This window comes from Heptranchias perlo, chromosome 27 (genome assembly GCF_035084215.1).
Source record: "Heptranchias perlo isolate sHepPer1 chromosome 27, sHepPer1.hap1, whole genome shotgun sequence".
NCBI classification, from domain to species: Eukaryota; Metazoa; Chordata; class Chondrichthyes; order Hexanchiformes; family Hexanchidae; genus Heptranchias; species Heptranchias perlo.
The window spans coordinates 33815805-33843163 of NC_090351.1; the positions used below are offsets into that span (position 1 = coordinate 33815805).

Here is a 27359-nt window from a genome sequence, read left to right on the forward strand (position 1 = left end):
TCACCATCTGTCAGGAAGCACATCTTCACACAAAGACTGGTGGAAATCTAGAACTCTCTTCCCAAAAACGCTGTTGAGGCTGGGGGTCAACTGAAAATTTCAAAACTGAGATTGATGAATTTTTCCCTCAGATCTAGCCGTGTTTCCTGCACTGGGTTCTTGTACATATGGGAGGCCAACTCCTTGGTCTCCACCTGATGGTCTGCGATTGATACCTTGCAGGCGTTTGGATCTTGCTGCGCAGGGAAATAGGTGGCCAGCAAGCTGTCTGATTCAAAAATATTTTCGTTTTCTTTAAAGCCTTCAAATTTTATTCGGGGCGCCTGTGCATGGCGGCACTCTGAGAGTTTTGTTGGCCCAGGGCCCCCTGCGCCGATACCTGAACGTGACACACGTTATTTGTCTGTCAGCTGAAGAGATAAGGAGGGTAAAATTCGTCATGGGCATTACTGCAAAATGGACACCAGCAAAACAGCAGCCCATTTTACACTCCGCACAATTTTCTTTTCCATCGTGGCCCAAGACGAATTTCACCTCGAATTTACACTGGAAATCTGTCTTATTTCCTTTGTGTACTTGATGGGTAAAAGTTTCACTGTTGACCCTGTAGCCCTCATCCCAAATTACTTTACCATAAGGTCATGTTTCAGTTCATTGGCAGCGTGTGCCTGAATCATAACAGGCATGAAATGCATGGAGGAAGTAGTGAATTTTTTAATCTTCTCCTGATCGATAATAAGTTTTCGGAAACTGAAAAATGATGAGAGAATTCTGAAGAAATGCTGTAAATTTATTTTAAGTGTCTGCATTATTTTTGTCAGTGCCCAGCTAAGTAAATGTCTTGTCATGCACACCTGCATTCAGACCTGTTGTTCTGTTTCTTCTTCTCTCCCCTTAACCCTTCCTTTTCCCAGTTAAAATGCAATCTTGTCCCATTGATGTAATAAGACAGTTAGAGGAGCAGTAAAGGTGAGTGTTCTCACTTATAATTTACTCCTCAAATCAATAGGGCTCGCAACATTGAATGTCAGATGTCTCAGATTTATTAAGTCTACACCTGCATTTAAACATACACTTAACAGCAGTACTTACGACAAGAACCTTACGAGTTAAGTCGGAGGACTCAAACGCGTTACAATTCCAACCTCAGTATGTTGGTTGCAGATCATAATCGAGTCCCGAGTATCTGTTCCAACACCTACTTTTTACACCTTTTTCTTACCCCCTCTACGAGACAGTCCACACGTTACTGTATTACCAAATACAAGTCCATATAAGGTGAATATTAATGATCTGCTTCCTTTGTTCCTTATCAATAATTTTAGCTTTTATCCAATTACTTTTCCATAGATCGGTACAATTCCCCAACCTTTTTATCTTATCAAAGCTTCACTCTTGTTGCTAATCTATCAAGTGAAACTACTAATTTTAAATCTGGACCATGCCATACCAATCTCTTGCTTCTAAAAAGGATGATGTGTTTGCAGATATTTCCTTCTGCAGCAACTGATTAAAGTTCTCTGCAGGAAGCACTGGAATGTTTTTAATTAGGTTTATTGTCTAAACTGACCATTGCTTTAAGGTCAGTCTTAATTCAACAGTTCAGTGGTTACTGCATCTAAATTGACTTACACTTCCTCACTCAACAGGCTAAATACAATATAAAGAGAAATCAGTAACAGTATAACATTGGCAGATTTCAGGACAATCTGATTAACATAAATTAATGAGGCCCCCCGCCTGCTTTAGTGAGGCAACTCATCCACATGCAGAATCTTGCAGGTTCAAATCTGAAATGGCACGAATAGGTTGGGACCTGAGGGGGAGGTTTCTAACGACCTATCCGCTCGGTTAAAATCAACCCCTCCGTTTTTTATAAAACACACTCAATATTAATTTTAACCCAATAAAGCTTTTGAAATTTATCCTCTTCTTCCTCAAAATTATTTGAAGAAAAATGACTGAGCCGAAATGCTCGATGATTAAGAGAAATATTCCATTTGTACAGCTGACTGAATTGTCCTATTGCATCCTATGAAATTAGCTACACTATAACTACACTGCATCATATGACTACACTTCGGCAAATCCTTAACAAATGCAGACATATAATCTGAAAAATTGACACAAAAAGTGTGACAAAAATTTTACAAAAGGAAGCCAGGTTGTGCAGACAGAAAGTGGCCACAGACATAAATTTTTAATACGATCGAGATAGATCGAAAGATAGCCACCAATTCGAAGCACGCAGCCATCATTTTAGTTTTGATTTTTTTCTCCACTAATTTAATAGTCAAGTTCATTTAATGACCAATTCCATTTTTATTGTACATTTGGTAAAACGGGAAAGCTGGATGAACAATGAATATTTGATCAGGACACAAAATTCCATCAAGGTAGATGCAATCAGGAAATCTTCATCTTGCCACGTTGGCCGACCTGTGGTGATCTGATTCGTTGAGTAGCTGAAAGTGAAAATATTTAATGCATCAGATTCATTGATATTGAGAAGTGTGCGTTATTTTACATGTCAGTTCTGAACAGAATTCTATCTGAAACTGTTAACAAGTTGAGGAAAGGCCTGCGATAGACTGGAGCTGTGTTGAGATCACACTCCTCCCTCCCCCATCACCATTGCACGTGTGCTGGGAAAAGGTGTCAGTTGTGCCCCTTTTGCTGGAACACCATTTTCTCACATTCAACATGGGTTTTTCTGCAACCGTGACGGTGGACAGTTGACATCAGAAAACGGTTGACTTTATTAAATATATTTTAGATAGTCCAGTTGAGGTTCCCAGCAACAATAGAATTAGGTCTGTGTCTGAGCACCCTGGTGCTCGACTGGATAAACAAATCAGAATGGAATCTTTTCTTGACTGTATTAGTACAGCTTGGCTCAGTGGTAGCACTCTCATTTCAGATGTCAAAAGGTTGTGGGTTCAAGTCCCAGTCCAGGGACTTCAGCACATAATCTAGGCTGGCACTTCAGCACTGTGCTGAGGGAGTGCTCTATTGTCAGATGAAACGTTAATGGAGGGCCCCATCTGTTTGTTCAGGTGGACAGAAAAGATTCCATGACACTATTTGAAGAAGAGCAAAGGAGTTCTCCCAATATTCTGGCCAAAACAGATTAACCGGTCATTTATCTCATCTGCTGTGTTTGGGACCTTTCTGTGTGCAAATTGTCTGCCACTTTTGTCTCCATAACAACAGTAACACTTCAAAAGTAACTCATTGGATGTAAAGAGATTGGGACATCTTGAAGATATAAAAGAGTCTATATAAACGCAGGTTCTTTCTTTATTATATCTGTGACAAATATTTTTGAAAGAATTTTTGGAGTGTTTCATACAAAGTCCTTAATCCTTACCTTAGTTTTTCTCGTACACGTTGTGACCGAAACAGTACAAATCACCAGGAGAGCAAAGAGCACCCAGCGTAGCACACTCCACACAATGTAACTGAGCAAAAGGGGAGAAATACAAAATCATTCACAAGAAACGGGATTGCTTTGTGTCTGAAACATTTATCTCCTGTTTACACTGTAATCTTAGTATTTTGTATCAATGTAAAGCCGCAGAACCAAGGGACTTTAGCTGGGAAACTAAACTGTTGTTTGACTTATGGAGGAAAGTCAACTTTGTGATCATTAGATAAAGGCCAAATGAAGCAAAGTTCATTAACATGTCCACAATGTGCAGCTATAAAGGCACGGCACAATTTTATAATTGAGGACTTTATAAAAGTGACTGACCATCTGCCTGGGGCCATGTAACAGTGGTAATATGTCTCCTCAGGGATGATCACAATAACATCAACCTGCAACTGCTCATCTGCACCTTCTTTCAGGCAATTGCTGAGCAGCTGGAAACAGGCAGCCTTCCCGTTCTCTCAGTTTGGAAACAGTGTATAACATGGGCAAACTGAGAAGGTGAAAATGACGGAGAATGCAAATGCCACTCCAGAATAGTGGAAGGCAAACCAGCATTGCTGGGGTTTGGCAAGTACAACTCATCTCACGCCATGAGATTAGGTTAGCGGTAAAGTAATGAAGGTGAATAATGCAAACAGCACCACCTGAGGGGTGGCAAAATGGAGGTGCTTACTTCTTATTCTGATTCTCCACCAACAAAAATAGCACCTTTGTTCGGAAGCCAACACAACAGCATGATGTAAATCCAGCCACCATTTCCATTATGGTGAGTTATAGCCTGGATGAGTAAATGTTTGTGAACCCTTGTGCCAAATTTCTTAAAGAACATTTATTCTCTCAGATGGAAACAGTGCCAATCAAAACACCAGCAATGAGAACATTGTACCTTTTGCTGGCAGATGTGGAACCTGAAGATGTGGTTCGATTTTCAGTGGAATTGATATTTTTACTTGTGGAACATGGAGTTGTTGGTGACACTTTTGAATAAACTTCACATTCATATACAAGTCCTATTGAGGCAAGGGAATAAAGTTTAGATTCACCTGATTTTCACTTGTGGTCAACCTAGAGAACACTATTGTTAAAAGGAACCTCAGTACTTGAGTAAAATCCTGGTTGGTATATTGGATTTGGATGCTTTCATTTCTGTGTAATTTCCCCTCTCTGATAGCAAGGAGAGATGCTGCTAACACCTGGCAGCGGCCCATTTTTAGTGATATTTCAGTTATTTCCCCATATCCGAGTGTTTGCATTACAGAATTACTATTGGGACAGTTAAAGATCTCGGGTTGGTGGGTCTACAAACCAGATATTCCCTTTTTTGCCCCACGCAAACGTAAAGGAAAGTTAGAGCCAGGGAATGATCTCTGCCACCACCGGAAAGTGTATTCCTGGGCGCCTAGCAACCGCGATGCTGCCCTGGAGCGATGTCCTCAGTGGAATAGGAACATCAGCAGTGCATTGAGCTCATCGGGAAATATTAGACCAATAATTACTGTTGTCGATATTAGTAGACAAGCAGTTAAAATTCGTAAGGCATTCCTCGTTTAAAAGAATGTTTCATTCAGAACAGCAGATAAAGGAATGTCACACGCACACATTAAACAGTCGCCTGCTAATACTGACAACGGTCAATTCTAGCCTTTTGGGGTCAGTTTCCTGAGCTTGCCAAGTGATGGGAAACCTCAGCCACCGGGAGTGGATATCGCATATCAGGGACAGGCTCGCAAACAGATGCAATAGACATTAGTTTTAAAAATTCAGTTCCCATATTGTTTGTTTAAAGTAACACTTACCAATGCTGCTGATTCGAGCCACATAACTGCAGTTTTTCTCTGATCTGTTCCAGACTGACACATCAACCATTTCACTGGATTTTCCTCCATTATTATTTGAGGCTCTGCAGTAATATTGATGATGAACTTGGGTGAAGGAAGAACATTGTAGATCCAGTTTATCAGATTCAGAGATCGTTAAATCTTCAGACGTGGCCTTTTTATACCATGTGTACTGAATGGGAAGGGACCCTTGGACAGACTCACAGGAGACTGACACTGAGCCCCCAAAACATGAGGCACTTGATGGTGATAAAAATCGAAGTACAGGAACAGACACAGATTCTGTGGGAAAGAAACAAACATTCAGACACTGACTGACTCTGCTTCTTGCACTGGATCCAAACTATCCCTGATCTTTAATGGGATGAGAGAGATTAAATAGCCTTCAAAAGCACCTGAAAGAAGAGGAACAATTGTGCAAGTTTTTGCTTTTTTTGAAAAACAGCAGCATAATTGATCCAGATGGAAATAATCTTCTCATCATTTTTGCTTTGATGAAACCCATCATGAATTTGCCAGGTTGGAGCAGTCTATGGGGTAGAAATTGGGATGTGTTTTGTTCCAATTCCGGGCGTAAAATGGTGCAACGTATACCAATTGCTGGGCGTGAAGTCCTGTGCCCGATTTGCATTGGGGCATGCCCACTGCCCTATTGGTCGACTCTGTTTTTAGGCGTCCCTAGTGGTCGCCTGAAAGCAGCGTTGCATTAATTTAAATATGCAAATAAGGGTCCTGGGCATGTTTTAGGAACCTTCTGCAAAATTTTTGAGAAACTAGGCAGAGCATACACCGTGAATGTTCTGACGAGCTTACCCAGCTCTACAGTGGCCTAACCAGAGTTCCTTAAAGAGACCTGTGGAGATCACTGAAGAATCGCGACTGCGCTCGGTCCCCCAGCGTTTTCCACCGGTGTCCAAGCAGGACTTTCCTGAGGGCCGCTGGTGAATAGACAGCAGGCTCAAATTTGATCCCCAATGTTGGAAGTAGCCAGCAGCTCGCCTCTATTATCAAAATGAGGCCAATTTCAGATGAGCCTCAGGCCTCTGGCTTCTTGGGGCGCGCTTTCAGCCTGTCGCTTATTTTGGGTCCAGAAATGAGCCCAAAAGAATTTCCAACCCTATTGTTTTCAGGTGGGGGTTTGGTCGAATGTTGAATGCATTTCCAGGAATGGCCTGACCCAGGTCCAGTTTGTACCAGAACTCCCTCATATGGGAATTCTGCAACCAACATCGAAAAATCAAATGCTTTCCAATGTTCATTTTACTTCTGAGACAAAACCAGAATAAGCTTTCCTGTAACTCAGCCAGGCCCTGCCATTTTGGAACCTCACCAGCACATCTACATCTCCATGTCTCTCCATCCTGCGAGCAGCCTGAACTACCATGTCTAATATCAGAACATAGCAGGGCTCCAGATCAGGAGAGCAGTAATGATACTGGGGATGTGTCAATTTGAAAATCAGGGCTAACAATTTCTCTCAGTGGTAGGTTACCAGCCTCCAATGCTGTTTAATTGTTTGACACTCGAACATGAGCTAGTTGGAGAAAGTCCGAGAAACCACAGCAGAATATGAGTGCAAAAAACTGGAGATTTCTACACATGTTCTGTGGCTTTAGACAGGGAGAGTAATTATGATTGGTTTCAGCGAACTGCAGCTGAAAAGCAACCCTTTATCTCAGTTTTATTGGAGCAGCCAAAGCACAAAGGTGACCAGCTTGACACTTTCAATGAGAATTGTCAGGTCTTCAGTGCTGTTGCGGCCACACCCTGTTCTCAGAAACTGATTAGGACAAAATTTGCTTTGTGACTGGACAGTCTCTCTTTGAAATGTTACTGCTTGCCAGCCTGTCCCTCAGCACTTCCCTACTCACCCACCCAGATCCATTGAAAAATCAATAGGAGGTGTAGAGGATGTAGAAGATTGTATTTAGTATTTGATCCTTCAGGAGGTTTGCTTAGGAGGAAGATAATGGGCCATAATTTGCTGTGGCAGAGCATCCAACGGTGTTTGCCGTTGGTTAGACTTGCCCTTGCTCGTTTAGGTTTCAAATTGTTTGCGGGTAAGTTACTGAAAGTGCGAGTTGATAACATCGCAGCGAGGGAAACAGGGCATCTGGGACCTGAGTGGACAGAGCAAGAAACCATGTATCTCCTTCACCAGTCAGATTCAAGGATTTTGAAATAATCAATGCAAGGATTGAGAAGGAAGTGTAAATGACAATGGATTGAATGTCCAATCAGGTACAGAAAGAGAAATAAAGAGAGGGAAAGAAGGATTGGATGAAGAGAGAAAGAAAAAGGAAATGTACATTTTTAAAATCTCCAACTACAATTAAAACCTGAAGGATTGAAACTCCACACTTGTAAGTTTTCAGTGCCAAAGAGGTTGCTTGGCAGTAAATAACACTTATCACGTTGTTAAAAGGGTACTCAGACTTGAAATGACTTGACTCAACTTACTGTGGAGAGTTTAATTTGTATCTACCGTGCAAATACAGCAACTTCATGCCGTTCAATGTATTTCAATGGTGCGGCAGACAGCAAGATGCCCTTTTTGTGAAGCTAAGGGCAGAATGGTGCAACTTGGACAGCAACTTTTGGATTTCTGTGTTTAACCAGGCATCTGCCCCTCGCCTGAATTTGCTGCACCATTTGCGTGTAAATAATGGCGATCGCCATTAGTCTCACCGCTATTTTGACAGCAAAATCTGGCCCAACGTGACAACATGAATAAAGAGGCTTCTTTTACCATCAAGAGAGTGATCTAGCTTTTCAATTTTAAGTTTAGCTTGCTTGTAAAGTTGAACTGTATTGTGCTGACCTAAGTATCTGGTTGATTCTGTATGCCTCCCATCAGATCAGGAAACCTACAAAAATCTGTTACGCTCTTGTGGATTGATTCCATTTTTAGTGTTTTCTAGGTATTTATCCCATTAAAGACTACTTGCTTCTTACTGCTTTTGTTATTGTCTTTCTATTAGTTTTTGGCCTGAATGTAAACATCTGACAGTGTGAAACTTGATACAGTTCAGAGACAGGAAGATGTGTTGAGCATCCATGTGAGGTCTGGTGTAATACACTGCAGTTAAAGTAACTGTTGGTCCCATAATACGTGAAATTTTTGGTTGGATAGTTGGACAGGCCACGAATTGCGTGTGAGCAACACGAGTCGTATTTCCAGACCTCTGCCCACTTCCTGGAAGACTCTGCACTGCTGCGGAGCCTCGGAAAATCAGTGCTGTATTTTTCTTCCCAGATGAAACATTGAACAGACATTTTAGTCGTGTATAATAAAGTATATCACTGAGAAAAGTACCGTAAGATATTTGTAGTCGTAAGTTAAACCTTGGATCGATGCCAGATTGTTCAATACCACAGCTGTACCATCCTGTATCTCCCGAGCGAAGAGCCTTCATAGTAACAACGAATATTCCTTCTCTCTTGTTATCTGTGATTGACATTCTTCCTCGCTGTCCATCTTGCTCACTTGTTTTTACTAAAACTGAACAACTACTAGTCCAGCCATGACACCAGTATTTCACATATGACCAGTACGTATGTTTGTCATAGTGACAGTCTATTGTGATCGCTCTTCCCACAACTCCATTTACATTTTTTTTTGCCCACAATGCACCTGAAACTGAGAAGACAGCACTTCAGAAATTGAACAGGAAGTAACTGCTAAATACAAACAGATACATTTTAATAAGAACTTCCACTGTGTACAGAAGAATCTCTCCACTACGTCCATTAATACAGTTGAATTCCTTGTAGTTTGTGATGAAAGAAAGAACATTAATTTCGTGCCTTATCACATCCTCACGATGTCCTAAAGCACTTCCCAGCCAGTGAATTACTTTTGAAGTGTCGTCACTATCTTTGAACAAGAACAGCAACAACAGCTTGCATTTATATAGCACCGATAACATAGAAACTCAAGCTAAGACATAATCAAAATTAAATGGATACTGAGATAAGGCAGGAGATATTAGGAGAGGTGTGTAACAGCCTGGTCAAAGAGGTGGGTTTTAAGGAGGGTCTTAAAGGAGGAGAGGTGGAGGATTTCATACAGGGAATTTCACAATGTGGTGCCAAGTTGGTTGAAGGCAAACCCATTCCCACTAATGGTGGGGCAAAGGTAGGGATCGATGCACAAAAGATCACAGTCAGCGGAAGGGAGATTTCGTGAGGGAGTTGGTGAGTCGGGCTGAAGGAGGTTACTCAAATAGTGAGGGGCCATTTCATGAAGGAATTTAAACACAAGGATGAAAGTTTGAAGTTTTGAGAGACCGAAAGCCAATGTAGGTCAGCAAGGACAGGGGTGATAGATGAGCGGGACCTGATAGCAGAATTTTGGATGCGTTGATGTTTATGGTGGGTGCAAGAGGGGAGGCAGGCCAGGAGAACATTGGAATAGTTCAATCTGGAGGCAACAAAGACATGGATGTGGGTTTCAGCAGCAGACGGGTGGAAGTAGGCAGACTTTGTAATGAACTTGATATCTGCAGGAAAAGTGCTCCAGATTGTCTGTAAGATCAATGAGCAAGACCTCGAGGGTATTAATCACAGGATTATTCCCAGTGCCACATGGTAATCAGTATAAGAATAGTAAGATAAGAGAAGTAATTTTGTGACTGGAGAGATGGTTCAGAAGAAAAGGGTTCATATTCCTGGCACCTTGGGACCAGGTGTGGAAGAGGAGCATCCTGTAGAGGACGGGAGGAGTTTACTTGAACAGCGCCAAGACCAATGGCCTTGCTGGGAGAGGAACTCATGCTGTGGGCAAAGAGTTTACTCCCAAATGGCAGGAGGGTGGTTAAAAATAAGCTGAAGAGGCACGAGGAAGAGGACGGAGGGCTGAGGATATAGGATAGATAAAAGAGGGAAATGGGGAGGGGAAAGAGATCAGATCAGAAAGAGGAAGGTTTGAAAAGAGAAAGATTGCCATAACAGAGGCGTGCTTCAGTTGAATGTTCAAAAAGTATTCTGCATAAAATTGGCAAGTTGAGGCACAAATATTTATGGGGAGGTTTGATATAATAGAATTAACAGACTCATGGCTTAGAGTAGGGTGAGACTGGGAGTTTAACATTGCTGGTTACAAAATAGATTAGTCCAAAATGGTGGCGGGGAGGCAGTATTAATCAGAAATTCCATTACAGCATTAAATCATAAAGATGATATGGGGCTGAATCTACTTGGTTAGAGTTAAAGAAGAAGAAGAAAACGGTTCCTTATTAGGAGAGTAATATCGACCAAACAGTGGGCGTCCTCTCCCAGTGAGGAACAGTTTCACTGACAGAGCCTCGTTAAACAATATTTCATCGGCTGTACTTTAAATAACGAAAACAGTTGCAAATTTGTGACATTTTCTATTTGAGGGATTATTACCACTGCAGTCTTCAGTGTATATTGGCCTTCAGACTACATTATAAAAGTCACTTTTTTACGGATTAAAACTGGTTGCCTTTGCATTTTGATTGTTGCTTTTGCAGCTTTTAAAAAAATGAAATGGAACCTTTATTTTCCACTCACAATTAAGAATGCATTTTCGTCTGGCAAATAATACAGTGAAAAAGAGATACAAGACTATATGCAAATGTACTTCTGCTGAGTATTTTGTGCCTTTACATTTCTCCAAATATTTAAACATCTCTGCTGTTTAAACCATACACGAGACTTAAACTAACACTGATTATCTGAATATCCAGCTCTGGCGGTCACTCACCGGGCAGGGAACAAATGAGAAGAATCAGAATCCGCATTGTTTTATTCACAAAGAAGAGATCAGCACTTGTCGTCAGTCACCCAGCTCTTCGTTCTCATATCTAAATAAATATCTTCATGATGCGAGGAATTTAAATGAGGAAGAAAGTAGCAGGAAGCCAGATCGTGAAACCGCAGGAAGCCAGCCGATGAAATGTTACCCCTGAGAACTTGAAATATTGTCAGTTATATTTAACAAACAAAACTAAACTAATTTTCATCAATGAATAGAAAATTGTGAAAACAGGAATGTGAAAATGTTAACAGGAATGGAGAATGGCGACCCAAGCAAAGTATTTATGCTGAATTGTGAGGTGACATCCAGAACACAAGTGAGAAAAAAACCTCAGACAAGTGTTGAGATTGGCAGGAAGATTCAATCCCCTCTCCTTCCCACAGTGTACTGTGTATGGAAACTAGTTTCACAGATAAAACAGTTAATGCTGTGCTTATTAACAGCATGAAGAATGTCTGGCCACATAGTCGGAAATCCCTTAAAGTCACATGTTAAGTGTCAGAATCATACCAACAACAACAACAACTTGCATTTATATAGCACCTTTAACACAATAAAATGTTTCACGGTGCTTCACAGGAGCGATTGTCATGCAAAATTTGGCACCAAGACACATAAGTCGATATTAGGACATGTGACTAAAAGCTTGGTCAAAGAGGTAGGTTTTAAGGAGCATCTTAAAGGAGGAGAGAGAGATAGAGAGGGGGAGAGGTTTAGGGAGGGAATTCCAGAGCTTAGGGCCAATGCAGCTGAGGGTACGGCCGGCAATGGTGGAGCGATTAAAATGGGGGATGCGCTAGAGTCAATAATTGGAGGAGCGCAGAGATGGTGGTGGTGAGGTAGAGCTGGGTGTGGTCAGCGTACATGTGGAATCTGACGATGTGTTTTCAGATGATGTCACCGAGGGGCAGCATGTAGATGAGAAATAGGTGGGTCCAAGGATAGATCCTTGTGGGACTCCAGAGGTAACACAGGGCACACTACCCATGATTTCCTGTTTGTTAACGTTAATGGATGGTGACATGGACTCTGGGACATTTCCAGCCACCATGTTCTTTTACATGGGTGTCGGGTTGTGGTACATTGTCCTAGTGTGCAGCACCACACAGTAATGCACACAGTTCCACATCCACTGTTCGGGGTGAATTTTAACCTCAGGAACGGGTGGTTTGGGCGTGGTTGGGAAGGTAACAATTGTAAAAATGTAAAGCCCGACCCCAACCTGCCCACTTCCGGTTATAACGGAGGCGGTTCGAGGGGTGGGCGACCAACCCGTTCTCAGGAGACGGGTCGGTCAGTGAAAGCTTTTAAGGAGGCTGCGGGCGTCCATTTTGAAAGATTTTTTATTTTCAACTCCTGGGGGCCGGGATTACCGGGCCTTCTGCTTCAGGCCACGTGAGAGGAGGCAAGAAGGCCTGGATCAGCAGTGAAGTGCTTTTATTGCATTACTTGTGGGCCAGGAGGAGCAGGACTGCTTCCCCCAACAATCTCACCTGCCGCGATCGCACACATGCGGTCTCCGACACCCCCCCCAACTATCACCGAACCCCTCCCCCATGATCTCCGACACCCACCCCCCGAATGCCGCCCCCACCACGATTTCGAACCCCCCAATATCTGACCACCCATGCCTGAGCCCCTGATGAACCTCCCAATGATCACAGACTCTAATGAGCCCCCCTGATGACCGACCCCCACCGATGGCCGAGCCTCTGATGACCCTGACCCCGAACCCCCTGATGACATCGATGAGCAACTACCCCCGCCGGCCCCCATTTAATACTTTTGTGCTGGCATCTGCTACCCCGCTGCTCCCCTGTCCGACTGATAGCCAGCTTGTCAATCCAGCTGGACTGTCGGGCAGAAAACCTGCAGAAAAAGAATGAAATACTTCCTTTCGTCAAAATCGTAAGGACGTCTGGGAAACCCGGACTTCTAGGTTTCCAGTCAGGATTTCTGACCCCCCTCCCATGACCTGGCTCCCTGGTAAAATTTTACTCCCTCGTCTCCAAAAGATAAGACTCTTCCCCATTGGCAGGGAAAGAAAATTAAAAGCAATTGTATCCTTGAACATTTTTAAGTCGCTCTTTGGATACAAAGGGCCCGAATTTAGCAGGCCTGCGGGTTCCCAGCGCGTGGTCCTCCGGGAGCGTGGTCAACACGCTCGGCGAAATTAGTGGGTTGCCCACGCGATCGTAGCAGGCAACCCACTAATAGGAATCAATTACCTGCTCCTCCGGGATCCACGGCGCTGGCCTGTGCGTCGGTCGGGCTGCGCATGCGCAGTACGATCTGTCAGCTGGAGGCTCTCTCGTTAAAGGGGCAGTCCTCCACTGACAGATGCTGCAACCAATGGGACAAATTGCAGCATGGAGCAGCCCAGGGGGAAGGCTGCTCCCAGTTTAATGATGCCTCACCCCAGCTATCGTCAGATGGGGTGAGGAGGAGGGGGAGGACACAGATCTTCCCCCCGGCGGGCGGGAGGAAGCGGCCTGCCTCTGCCACCAAGAAGGCCTGGCTCGAGGTGGCAGAGGGGGTCACCTGCGCCACCAACATATCGCCCACCTGCATACAGTGCAGGAGGCGCTGCAATGACCGCAGTAGGTCAGCCGCAGTGAGAACACGAAGTCTTTCCCCAACACTCCGTCTGCCACAACACTGCCCCCACCCCACATCTCCTTCGGCACCGCCAACACTATTCTGTCACATCACCCTTCATACCCACTCACACCCCATCCTCATCTTACCTCCACCTACTCACCTCGCCAGTACTCACCCTGCCACTAACACGCAACCCACTCCTCATACAATCTCATTGCTCCATCCCATACTCACCGTCTCGTGCATCTCCCTCACGGCCAGCCTCACTCAACCTGCCACCACCTGTGCTGCAGCCACAGGGCATGCATCACATATGTGCAGTCGGCAGCGTAAGGCAAACGTCTCGTCAGCATGAAGGGGGTGCACAAGGGTGTCTGAGGGTTTGTCATGGGTGTTACCCATATTGAATTTCAGAGCAACAAACAGCACACATTATATTGACACCACCACTGCCATGTCTCCGCGAATCCTGTCCGTTGTGACCAATAATGCCCGCTCCTGGGTATCACTATGAGGACCCACCACTGATGCCACCCATCGTGTTACTACAGAGTAGGTGCAGGTGTATTTGCAGGGCTCGTCCGCGCAGACGACTGAGAGACATCGGCGGTGTAGCCGGCTGCACCCTGGAAGGATGAGGAGGAGAAGGTGTGGAGGGCAGTGGTGACTTTGCCAGCGACAGGTAAGCAGTTGGTGCTGGGGCCAGCCAGGAGCAGCTCGGCATGAAAGAGGCTGCAGATCTCCACGACTACATGTCGAGCGAGTCTGCGCCTCCCTGTGCACTGCTGCTCGGAGAGGTCCGGGGAGCTGCGCCTCGGTCTGTGGACCCTGTGGCGAGGGTAGTGCCCTCTGCGACGCGTCTCTCTCTGCGGTAGCCCTCCCTCCTGCTGTGCAGGTGGGCGTGCAACAACACCGTGTTGGGGGGATCCACGTCCCTGCGGCGGACGGCGTGGACTGCGAGGCTGCTGGGGCTGGTCATGCTCTTCGTCCTCCGAGGGTCTCCACACACCACCCAACTGGCAGGTGTTGGTCTGAGGGGTTGTGCAGGGTAGGTGTGTGGTTCCTCGGACTGGGGCTGCGGTTTCGTGTCGGTCTGTCCTCTGGCTTGGCGGGGGGTGGTGGAGGGCAGGGCTTGCCCTATGTGACGCGGTGGCCTCCTGCGTGGGTGAGGGCTCTCCCCCGTGGAGCACACCTTGGCACCTGCCACAGGCTGCTGGCTGCAACACGCCTGGTTGGAGGGAGACTGTTTCCCCCAGTGTGGGAAACTCACTGCCTTGAACCTAAAATCCCACACTTCCTCTTTTGACAGCTGCTTCAGCTCATTAACTGACCACAACGAGCAAGGTAAGTACTCTCAAGTGGAACCCCGCTGGCTTTAATTGCCTGCGGGATTCCCACCAGCGGGGCTTGCGCGCGCAGCCCCGCACGTCAGCGCGGTACCCGGAAGTGGCCGGGATTTCGTCGCGATCCGGTCACGTGACCGGAGATCGGGATTTTCGGGGCCACCCCGCTGGGAACCCGCCGGAAACACGCTCCTAAAATCGAGCCCAAAGTGTCTTCGGGAGACTGGGATCAGCTGGGTGGCTGCTGTAGATTCCACTGAAGCTGGCACATGCTCCATTGGTGGCTGAAATGAAGAAAAAGCTTCCCCGATGTTGCTGCAGATGAGAACTGTAAACTCAAGTGTCACAGTTGTCAGTTGATACACATCCTCGGACCCTGACCTCAGAGCCTGCATGTCGGTGTGATGTTCCTCAAACATCCTGCTTTTCAGGAAAGTATCCATGAGTTCGGGCTCTCAGGACTCCAAAGGCAAAGGCAGCCTTCTCATCGGCCTCCACATGGACGGTGGCACATTGTTACCTACTTCTCACACCTCCAGCCCCCTTGTGCTCTGTGAATCACCACACCCTCACAAAACACTATCTAATTTTCCTCGGGTGAATGTACCTGAGCTGGTGCCTGGGATTTAAGAAGAAGGTGACAATGGTGATGAGTTGAAAGGTGTTGGGACAGAGGAACAAGGGCCATAAGGTGTCTGCAGGAAATCATGGGTTGGCTTCATCACCATCCTGGTCTACTGGTGGGCCAAGGAGACAGAGAAAGCAGTGGACGCTTGTTGGCGTGTGACACATCATAGAGATGCCAGGGCAATGGTGTTATGTTGGCAATGTGCCCAGACCTCCACATCTCCCATGGCACGAGGAGAGTGATTCCCCATGAGTTCCATGGCCTCCTCCTCGTAGGACAAGTGTTCTAAAGTTAAGGATGGCACCCCCGCTGGGCATTGTGCACTGCTTTCTCCTGCAAGAGGATGGAATAAATTAGGGGAAGGCCAGCAGCAGAGAGATGTGTGCCAAGTGTCTGAACCAGTTTGTGGGAGTTAAGAAGCAAGTGGGAGTTAAGGGAGTTGGGCAGGAGGTCTCTGCAGGGACTCATGGGTGTGCTTGAGTCTGGCTTCATCTCCTTTCCGCCCCCTGCCATGGCAGAGTTGAAGTAAGAGCTGGAGCCTGTTAGTGTTGACAAAGGGTTTTTAGGATTGTGCATGCAAGTAATTCCCTTTCGGGGAGATGGGTCGCCATAATGTTAGATCCCAAGCTGGGAGCCCCTTAACCAGAGTGCATTGTGAAGGGTTAGTTGTGTTGCTGCTACTTTTAGATGGTGAAGAGTGTGCTGATGCCAGGGATATAAAGGGAGTGTGGCCAGTGTATTACTTGCTGGCCCTGGTCAGGTCATTAAAGTTCTTTGGCTCTTGGGTGAGAGTTTTTAGTCACTGCGAGTGCCATTTCCCTTCGGCTGGCACAGGTGATATTTCTGGCACAACTCCCCTGCTTTTCTTCAAATAATACCATGGGTCTCATATCCTCGGCAGACTGGACCATGGCTTAAAAACCAATCCGAGAGGCAGCACCTCTGACAGTGCAGCACTCGCTCAGTACAGCATTAAAGTGTCAGGCTACATTATGTGCTCAAATCTCTGGAGTGGAGCCTGAGCTCACAACCTTCTGACTCAGAGGTGAGAGTGCTGCCACTGAGCCAAGGCTGAAGCTCGTCTCTGGACTGAGATTGCCCTCAGACCCGGCCGTATTTCCAGCACTTGGTTATTTTACACAGGGGAGGTCGACTCATTGGTCACCATCTGTCAGGAAGCACATCTTCACACAAAGACTGGTGGAAATCTGGAACTCTCTCCCCCAAAACGCTGTTGAGGCTGGGGGTCAGTTGAAAATTTCAAAACTGAGATTGATGAATTTTTGTTAGGTTCGGGCATTAAGGGATATGGAACCAAGGTGGGTAAATGGAGTTAAGATCAGCCCATGATCTAATTGAATGGCAGGGCAGGACGACTCCTGTTCCTATGTTCCGATGACTGACATTTCCCTCAGATCTAGCCGTATTTTCTGCACTGGGTTCTTATACATATGGGAGGCCAACTCCTTGGTCTCCACCTGATGGTCTGCGATTGATACCTTGCAGGCGTTTGGATCTTGCTGCGCAGGGAAATAGGTGGCCAGCAAGCTGTCTGATTCAAAAATATTTTCGTTTTCTTTAAAGCCTTCAAATTTTATTCGGGGCGCCTGTGCATGGCGGCACTCTGAGAGTTTTGTTGGCCCAGGGCCCCCTCCGCCGATACCTGAACGTGACACACGTTATTTGTCTGTCAGCTGAAGAGATAAGGAGGGTAAAATTCGTCATGGGCATTCGTGCAAAATGGACACCAGCAAAACAGCAGCCCATTTTACACTCCGCACGATTTTCGTTTCCATCGTGGCCCAAGACGAATTTCACCTCGAATTTACACTGGAAATCTGTCTTATTTATTTGTGTACCTGATGGGTAAAAGTTTCACTGTTGACCCTGCAGCCCTCATCCCAGATTACTTTACCATAAGGTCATGTTTCAGTTCATTGGCAGCGTGTGCCTGAATCATAACAGGCATGAAATGCATGGAGGAAGTAGTGAATTTTTGAATCTTCTCCTGATCGATAATAAGTTTTCGGAAACTGAAAAATGATGAGAGAATTCTGAAGAAATGCTGTAAATTTATTTTAAGTCTCTGCATTATTTTTGTCAGTGCCCAGCTAAGTAAATGTCTTGTCATGTACACCTGCATTCAGACCTGTTGTTCTGTTTCTTCTTCTCTCCCCTTAACCCTTCCTTTTCCCAGTTAAAATGCAAACTTGTCCCATTGATGTAATGAGACAGTTAGAGGAGCGGTAAAGGTGAGTTTTCTCACTTATAATTTACTCCTCATATCAATAGTTTTCATAACATTGAATGTCAGATGTCACAGATTTATTAAGTCTACACCTGCATTTAAACATACACTTAACAGCAGTACTTACGACAAGAACCTTACGAGTTAAGTCGGAGGACTCAAACGCGTTACAATTCCAACCTCAGTATGTTGGTTGCAGATCATAATCGAGTCCCGAGTATCTGTTCCAACACCTACTTTTTACACCTTTTTCTTACCCCCTCTACGAGACAGTCCACACGTTACTGTATTACCAAATACAAGTCCATATAAGGTGAATATTAATGATCTGCTTCCTTTGTTCCTTATCAATAATTTTAGCTTTTATCCAGTTATTTTTCCATAGATTGGTACAATTCCCCAACCTTTTTATCTTATCAAAGCTTCACTCTTGTTGCTAATCCATCAAGTGAAACTACTAATTTTAAATCTGGACCATGCCATACCAATCTCTTGCTTCTAAAAAGGATGATGTGTTTGCAGATATTTCCTTCTGCAGCAACTGATTAAAGTTCTCTGGAGTAAGCACTGGAATGTTTTTAATTAGGTTTATTCTCGAAACTGACCATTGCTTTAAGGTCAGTCTTAATTCAACAGTTCATTGGTCACTGCATCTAAATTGACTTACACTTCCTCACTCAACAGGCAAGAGCTAAAGGTTACTATTACTACAATATAAAGAGAAATCAGTAACAGCATAACATTGGCAGATTTCAGGACAATCTGATTAACATAAATTAATGAGGCCCCCCCGCCTGCTTTAGTGAGGCAACTCATCCACATGCAGAATCTTGCAGGTTCAAATCTGAAATGGCACGAATAGGTCGGGACCTGAGGGGGAGGTTTCTAACGACCTATCCGCTCGGTTAAAGTCAACCCCTCCGTTTTTTATAAAACACACTCAATATTAATTTTAACCCAATAAAGCTTTTGAAATTTATCCTCTTCTTCCTCAAAATTATTTGAAGAAAAATGACTGAGCCGAAATGCTCGATGATTAAGAGAAATATTCCATTTGTACAGCTGACTGAATTGTCCTATTGCATCCTATGAAATTAGCTACACTATAACTACACTGCATCATATGACTACACTTCGGCAAATCCTTTACAAATGCAGACATATAATATGAAAAATTGACACAAAAAGTGTGACAAAAATTTTACAAAAGGAAGCCAGGTTGTGCAGACAGAAAGTGGCCACAGACATAAATTTTTAATACGATCGAGATAGATCGAAAGATAGCCACCAATTCGAAGCACGCAGCCATCATTTTAGTTTTGATTTTTTTCTCCACTAATTTAATAGTCAAGTTCATTTAATGACCAATTCCATTTTTATTGTACATTTGGTAAAACGGGAAAGCTGGATGAACAATGAATATTTGATCAGGACACAAAATTCCATCAAGGTAGATGCAATCAGGAAATCTTCATCTTGCCACGTTGGCCGACCTGTGGTGATCTGATTCGTTGAGTAGCTGAAAGTGAAAATATTTAATGCATCAGATTCATTGATATTGAGAAGTGTGCGTTATTTTACATGTCAGTTCTGAACAGAATTCTATCTGAAACTGTTAACAAGTTGAGGAAAGGCCTGCGATAGACTGGAGCTGTGTTGAGATCACACTCCTCCCTCCCCCATCACCATTGCACGTGTGCTGGGAAAAGGTGTCAGTTGTGCCCCTTTTGCTGTGACACCATTTTCTCACATTCAACATGGGTTTTTCTGCAACCGTGACGGTGGACAGTTGACATCAGAAAACGGTTGACTTTATTAAATATATTTTAGATAGTCCAGTTGAGGTTCCCAGCAACAATAGAATTAGGTCTGTGTCTGAGCACCCTGGTGCTCGACTGGATAAACAAATCAGAATGGAATCTTTTCTTGACTGTATTAGTACAGCTTGGCTCAGTGGTAGCACTCTCATTTCAGATGTCAAAAGGTTGTGGGTTCAAGTCCCAGTCCAGGGACTTCAGCACATAATCTAGGCTGGCACTTCAGCACTGTGCTGAGGGAGTGCTCTATTGTCAGATGAAACGTTAATGGAGGGCCCCATCTGTTTGTTCAGGTGGACAGAAAAGATTCCATGACACTATTTGAAGAAGAGCAAAGGAGTTCTCCCAATATTCTGGCCAAAACAGATTAACCGGTCATTTATCTCATCTGCTGTGTTTGGGACCTTTCTGTGTGCAAATTGTCTGCCACTTTTGTCTCCATAACAACAGTAACACTTCAAAAGTAACTCATTGGATGTAAAGAGATTGGGACATCTTGAAGATATAAAAGAGTCTATATAAACGCAGGTTCTTTCTTTATTATATCTGTGACAAATATTTTTGAAAGAATTTTTGGAGTGTTTCATACAAAGTCCTTAATCCTTACCTTAGTTTTTCTCGTACACGTTGTGACCGAAACAGTACAAATCACCAGGAGAGCAAAGAGCACCCAGCGTAGCACACTCCACACAATGTAACTGAGCAAAAGGGGAGAAATACAAAATCATTCACAAGAAACGGGATTGCTTTGTGTCTGAAACATTTATCTCCTGTTTACACTGTAATCTTAGTATTTTGTATCAATGTAAAGCCGCAGAACCAAGGGACTTTAGCTGGGAAACTAAACTGTTGTTTGACTTATGGAGGAAAGTCAACTTTGTGATCATTAGATAAAGGCCAAATGAAGCAAAGTTCATTAACATGTCCACAATGTGCAGCTATAAAGGCACGGCACAATTTTATAATTGAGGACTTTATAAAAGTGACTGACCATCTGCCTGGGGCCATGTAACAGTGGTAATATGTCTCCTCAGGGATGATCACAATAACATCAACCTGCAACTGCTCATCTGCACCTTCTTTCAGGCAATTGCTGAGCAGCTGGAAACAGGCAGCCTTCCCGTTCTCTCAGTTTGGAAACAGTGTATAACATGGGCAAACTGAGAAGGTGAAAATGACGGAGAATGCAAATGCCACTCCAGAATAGTGGAAGGCAAACCAGCATTGCTGGGGTTTGGCAAGTACAACTCATCTCACGCCATGAGATTAGGTTAGCGGTAAAGTAATGAAGGTGAATAATGCAAACAGCACCACCTGAGGGGTGGCAAAATGGAGGTGCTTACTTCTTATTCTGATTCTCCACCAACAAAAATAGCACCTTTGTTCGGAAGCCAACACAACAGCATGATGTAAATCCAGCCACCATTTCCATTATGGTGAGTTATAGCCTGGATGAGTAAATGTTTGTGAACCCTTGTGCCAAATTTCTTAAAGAACATTTATTCTCTCAGATGGAAACAGTGCCAATCAAAACACCAGCAATGAGAACATTGTACCTTTTGCTGGCAGATGTGGAACCTGAAGATGTGGTTCGATTTTCAGTGGAATTGATATTTTTACTTGTGGAACATGGAGTTGTTGGTGACACTTTTGAATAAACTTCACATTCATATACAAGTCCTATTGAGGCAAGGGAATAAAGTTTAGATTCACCTGATTTTCACTTGTGGTCAACCTAGAGAACACTATTGTTAAAAGGAACCTCAGTACTTGAGTAAAATCCTGGTTGGTATATTGGATTTGGATGCTTTCATTTCTGTGTAATTTCCCCTCTCTGATAGCAAGGAGAGATGCTGCTAACACCTGGCAGCGGCCCATTTTTAGTGATATTTCAGTTATTTCCCCATATCCGAGTGTTTGCATTACAGAATTACTATTGGGACAGTTAAAGATCTCGGGTTGGTGGGTCTACAAACCAGATATTCCCTTTTTTGCCCCACGCAAACGTAAAGGAAAGTTAGAGCCAGGGAATGATCTCTGCCACCACCGGAAAGTGTATTCCTGGGCGCCTAGCAACCGCGATGCTGCCCTGGAGCGATGTCCTCAGTGGAATAGGAACATCAGCAGTGCATTGAGCTCATCGGGAAATATTAGACCAATAATTACTGTTGTCGATATTAGTAGACAAGCAGTTAAAATTCGTAAGGCATTCCTCGTTTAAAAGAATGTTTCATTCAGAACAGCAGATAAAGGAATGTCACACGCACACATTAAACAGTCGCCTGCTAATACTGACAACGGTCAATTCTAGCCTTTTGGGGTCAGTTTCCTGAGCTTGCCAAGTGATGGGAAACCTCAGCCACCGGGAGTGGATATCGCATATCAGGGACAGGCTCGCAAACAGATGCAATAGACATTAGTTTTAAAAATTCAGTTCCCATATTGTTTGTTTAAAGTAACACTTACCAATGCTGCTGATTCGAGCCACATAACTGCAGTTTTTCTCTGATCTGTTCCAGACTGACACATCAACCATTTCACTGGATTTTCCTCCATTATTATTTGAGGCTCTGCAGTAATATTGATGATGAACTTGGGTGAAGGAAGAACATTGTAGATCCAGTTTATCAGATTCAGAGATCGTTAAATCTTCAGACGTGGCCTTTTTATACCATGTGTACTGAATGGGAAGGGACCCTTGGACAGACTCACAGGAGACTGACACTGAGCCCCCAAAACATGAGGCACTTGATGGTGATAAAAATCGAAGTACAGGAACAGACACAGATTCTGTGGGAAAGAAACAAACATTCAGACACTGACTGACTCTGCTTCTTGCACTGGATCCAAACTATCCCTGATCTTTAATGGGATGAGAGAGATCAAATAGCCTTCAAAAGCACCTGAAAGAAGAGGAACAATTGTGCAAGTTTTTGCTTTTTTTGAAAAACAGCAGCATAATTGATCCAGATGGAAATAATCTTCTCATCATTTTTGCTTTGATGAAAACCATCATGAATTTGCCAGGTTGGAGCAGTCTATGGGGTAGAAATTGGGATGTGTTTTGTTCCAATTCCGGGCGTAAAATGGTGCAACGTATACCAATTGCTGGGCGTGAAGTCCTGTGCCTGATTTGCATTGGGGCATGCCCACTGCCCTATTGGTTGACACTATTTTTAGGCGTCCCTAGTGGTCGCCTGAAAGCAGCGTTGCATTAATTTAAATATGCAAATAAGGGTCCTGGGCATGTTTTAGGAACCTTCTGCAAAATTTTTGAGAAACTAGGCGGAGCATACACCGTGAATGTTCTGACGAGCTTACCCAGCTCTACAGCGGCCTAACCAGAGTTCCTTAAAGAGACCCGTGGAGATCACTGAAGAATCGCGACTGCGCTCGGTCCCCCATCGTTTTCCACCGGTGTCCAAGCAGGACGTTCCTGAGGGCCGCTGGTGAATAGACAGCAGGCTCAAATTTGATCCCCAATGTTGGAAGTAGCCAGCAGCTCGCCTCTATTATCAAAATGAGGCCAATTTCAGATGAGCCTCAGGCCTCTGGCTTCTTGGGGCGCGCTTTCAGCCTGTCGCTTATTTTGGGTCCAGAAATGAGCCCAAAAGAATTTCCAACCCTATTGTTTTCAGGTGGGGGTTTGGTCGAATGTTGAATGCATTTCCAGGAATGGCCTGGCCCAGGTCCACTTTGTACCAGAACTCCCTAATATGGGAATTCTGCAACCAACATCGAAAAATCAAATGCTTTCCAATTTTCATTTTACTTCTGAGACAAAACCAGAATAAGCTTTCCTGTAACTCAGCCAGGCCCTGCCATTTTGGAACCTCACCAGCACATCTACATCTCCATGTCTCTCCATCCTGCGAGCAGCCTGAACTAACATGTCTAATATCAGAACAGAGCAGGGCTCCAGATCAGGAGAGCAGCAATGATACTGGGGATGTGTCAATTTGAAAATCAGGGCTAACAATTTCTCTCAGTGGTAGGTTACCAGCCTCCAATGCTGTTTAATTGTTTGACACTCGAACATGAGCTAGTTGGAGAAAGTCTGAGAAACCACAGCAGAATATGAATGCAAAAAACTGGAGATTTCTACACATGTTCTGTGGCTTTAGACAGGGAGAGTAATTGTGATTGGTTTCAGCGAACTGCAGCTGAAAAGGAACCCTTTATCTCAGTTTTATGGGAGTAGCCAAAGCACAAAGGTGACCAGCTTGACACTTTCAATGAGAATTGTCAGGTCTTCAGTGCTGTTGCGGCCACACCCTGTTTTCAGAAACTGATTAGGACAAAATTTGCTTTGTGACTGAACAGTCTCTCTTTGAAATGTTACTGCTTGCCGACCTGTCCCTCAGCACTTCCCGACTCACCCACCCAGATCCATTGAAAAATCAATAGGAGGTGTAGAGGAGGTAGAAGATTGTATTTAGTATTTGATCCTTCAGGAGGTTTGCTTGGGAGGAAGATAATGGGCCATAATTTGCTGTGGCAGAGCATCCAACGGTGTCTGCCGTTAGTTAGACTTGCCCTTGCTCGTTTAGGTTTCAAATTGTTTGCGGGTAAGTTACTGAAAGTGCGAGTTGATAACATCGCAGCGAGGGAAACAGGGCATCTGGGACCTGAGTGGACAGAGCAAGAAACCATGTATCTCCTTCACCAGTCAGATTCAAGGATTTTGAAATAATCAATGCAAGGATTGAGAAGGAAGTGTAAATGAGAATGGATTGAATGTCCAATCAGGTACAGAAAGAGAAACAAAGAGAGGGAAAGAAGGATTGGATGAAGAGAGAGAGAAAAAGGAAATGTACATTTTTAAAATCTCCAAATACAATTAAAACCTGAAGGATTGAAACTCCACACTTGTACGTTTTCAGTGCCAAAGAGGTTGCTTGGCAGTAAATAACACTTATCACGTTGTTAAAAGGGTACTCAGACTTGAAATGACTTGACTCAACTTACTGTGGAGAGTTTAATTTGCATCTACCGTGCAAATACAGCAACTTCATGCCGTTCAATGTATTTCAATGGTGCGGCAGACAGCAAGATGCCCTTTTTGTGAAGCTAAGGGCAGAATGGTGCAACTTGGACAGCAACTTTTGGATTTCTGTGTTTAACCAGGCATCTGCCCCTCGCCTGAATTTGCTGCACCATTTGCGTGTAAATAATGGCGATCGCCATTAGTCTCACCGCTATTTTGACAGCAAAATCTGGCCCAACGTGACAACATGAATAAAGAGGCTTCTTTTACCATCAAGAGAGTGATCGAGCTTTTCAATTTTAAGTTTAGCTCGCTTGTAAAGTTGAACTGTATTGTGCTGACCTAAGTATCTGGTTGATTCTGTATGCCTCCCATCAGATCAGGAAACCTACAAAAATCTGTTACGCTCTTGTGGATTGATTCCATTTTTAGTGTTTTCTAGGTATTTATCCCATTAAAGACTACTTGCTTCTTACTGCTTTTGTTATTGTCTTTCTATTAGTTTTTGGCCTGAATGTAAACATCTGACAGTGTGAAACTTGATACAGTTCAGAGACAGGAAGATGTGTTGAGCATCCATGTGAGGTCTGGTGTAATACACTGCAGTTAAAGTAACTGTTGGTCCCATAATACGTGAAATTTTTGGTTGGATAGTTGGACAGGCCACGAATTGCGTGTGAGCAACACGAGTCGTATTTCCAGACCTCTGCCCACTTCCTGGAAGACTCTGCACTGCTGCGGAGCCTCGGAAAATCAGTGCTGTATTTTTCTTCCCAGATGAAACATTGAACAGACATTTTAGTCGTGTATAATAAAGTATATCACTGAGAAAAGTACCGTAAGATATTTGTAGTCGTAAGTTAAACCTTGGATCGATGCCAGATTGTTCAATACCACAGCTGTACCATCCTGTATCTCCCGAGCGAAGAGCCTTCATAGTAACAACGAATATTCCTTCTCTCTTGTTATCTGTGATTGACATTCTTCCTCGCTGTCCATCTTGCTCACTTGTTTTTACTAAAACTGAACAACTACTAGTCCAGCCATGACACCAGTATTTCACATATGACCAGTACGTATGTTTGTCATAGTGACAGTCTATTGTGATCGCTCTTCCCACAACTCCATTTACATTTTTTTTTGCCCACAATGCACCTGAAACTGAGAAGACAGCACTTCAGAAATTGAACAGGAAGTAACTGCTAAATACAAACAGATACATTTTTATAAGAACTTCCACTGTGTACAGAAGAATCTCTCCACTACGTCCATTAATACAGTTGAATTCCTTGTAGTTTGTGATGAAAGAAAGAACATTAATTTCGTGCCTTATCACATCCTCACGATGTCCTAAAGCACTTCCCAGCCAGTGAATTACTTTTGAAGTGTCGTCACTATCTTTGAACAAGAACAGCAACAACAGCTTGCATTTATATAGCACCGATAACATAGAAACTCAAGCTAAGACATAATCAAAATTAAATGGATACTGAGATAAGGCAGGAGATATTAGGAGAGGTGTGTAACAGCCTGGTCAAAGAGGTGGGTTTTAAGGAGGGTCTTAAAGGAGGAGAGGTGGAGGATTTCATACAGGGAATTTCACAATGTGGTGCCAAGTTGGTTGAAGGCAAACCCATTCCCACTAATGGTGGGGCAAAGGTAGGGATCGATGCACAAAAGATCACAGTCAGCGGAAGGGAGATTTCGTGAGGGAGTTGGTGAGTAGGGCTGAAGGAGGTTACTCAAATAGTGAGGGGCCATTTCATGAAGGAATTTAAACACAAGGATGAAAGTTTGAAGTTTTGAGAGACCGAAAGCCAATGTAGGTCAGCAAGGACAGGGGTGATAGATGAGCGGGACCTGATAGCAGAATTTTGGATGCGTTGATGTTTATGGTGGGTGCAAGAGGGGAGGCAGGCCAGGAGAACATTGGAATAGTTCAATCTGGAGGCAACAAAGACATGGATGTGGGTTTCAGCAGCAGACGGGTGGAAGTAGGCAGACTTTGTAATGAACTTGATATCTGCAGGAAAAGTGCTCCAGATTGTCTGTAAGATCAATGAGCAAGACCTCGAGGGTATTAATCACAGGATTATTCCCAGTGCCACATGGTAATCAGTATAAGAATAGTAAGATAAGAGAAGTAATTTTGTGACTGGAGAGATGGTTCAGAAGAAAAGGGTTCATATTCCTGGCACCTTGGGACCAGGTGTGGAAGAGGAGCATCCTGTAGAGGACGGGAGGAGTTTACTTGAACAGCACCAAGACCAATGGCCTTGCTGGGAGAGGAACTCATGCTGTGGGCAAAGAGTTTACTCCCAAATGGCAGGAGGGTGGTTAAAAATAAGCTGAAGAGGCACGAGGAAGAGGACGGAGGGCTGAGGATATAGGATAGATAAAAGAGGGAAATGGGGAGGGGAAAGAGATCAGATCAGAAAGAGGAAGGTTTGAAAAGAGAAAGATTGCCATAACAGAGGCGTGCTTCAGTTGAATGTTCAAAAAGTATTCTGCATAAAATTGGCAAGTTGAGGCACAAATATTTATGGGGAGGTTTGATATAATAGAATTAACAGACTCATGGCTTAGAGTAGGGTGAGACTGGGAGTTTAACATTGCTGGTTACAAAATAGATTAGTCCAAAATGGTGGCGGGGAGGCAGTATTAATCAGAAATTCCATTACA

The 27359-nt window shown here is 44.1% G+C and overlaps 2 protein-coding genes across 2 annotated transcripts in view; both read right to left on the reverse strand.

Annotated features, from left to right (window-relative positions):
- Nucleotides 1-11070, reverse strand: part of LOC137344569 (polymeric immunoglobulin receptor-like) — a 42328-nt gene extending 31258 nt beyond the window's left edge. Inside the window, exons 1-3 of the mRNA XM_068007621.1 lie at nucleotides 11000-11070; nucleotides 8588-8911; nucleotides 5230-5553 (exon numbers count right to left, since the gene is read on the reverse strand). Of these exons, the coding sequence (XP_067863722.1) occupies nucleotides 5230-5553; nucleotides 8588-8911; nucleotides 11000-11036 (685 nt within the window). The 5' untranslated portion in view covers nucleotides 11037-11070. The remainder of the gene's footprint in view (nucleotides 1-5229; nucleotides 5554-8587; nucleotides 8912-10999) is intronic.
- Nucleotides 11071-19229: 8159 nt separating this feature from the next.
- Nucleotides 19230-27359, reverse strand: part of LOC137344655 (polymeric immunoglobulin receptor-like) — a gene marked incomplete at its 5' end in the record, with an annotated part of 40484 nt that continues 32354 nt past the window's right edge. The window contains 5 exons of the mRNA XM_068007779.1: nucleotides 19230-19392; nucleotides 20298-20388; nucleotides 21247-21370; nucleotides 22157-22480; nucleotides 25515-25838. Coding sequence (XP_067863880.1) covers nucleotides 19345-19392; nucleotides 20298-20388; nucleotides 21247-21370; nucleotides 22157-22480; nucleotides 25515-25838 — 911 coding nt within the window. The remainder of the gene's footprint in view (nucleotides 19393-20297; nucleotides 20389-21246; nucleotides 21371-22156; nucleotides 22481-25514; nucleotides 25839-27359) is intronic.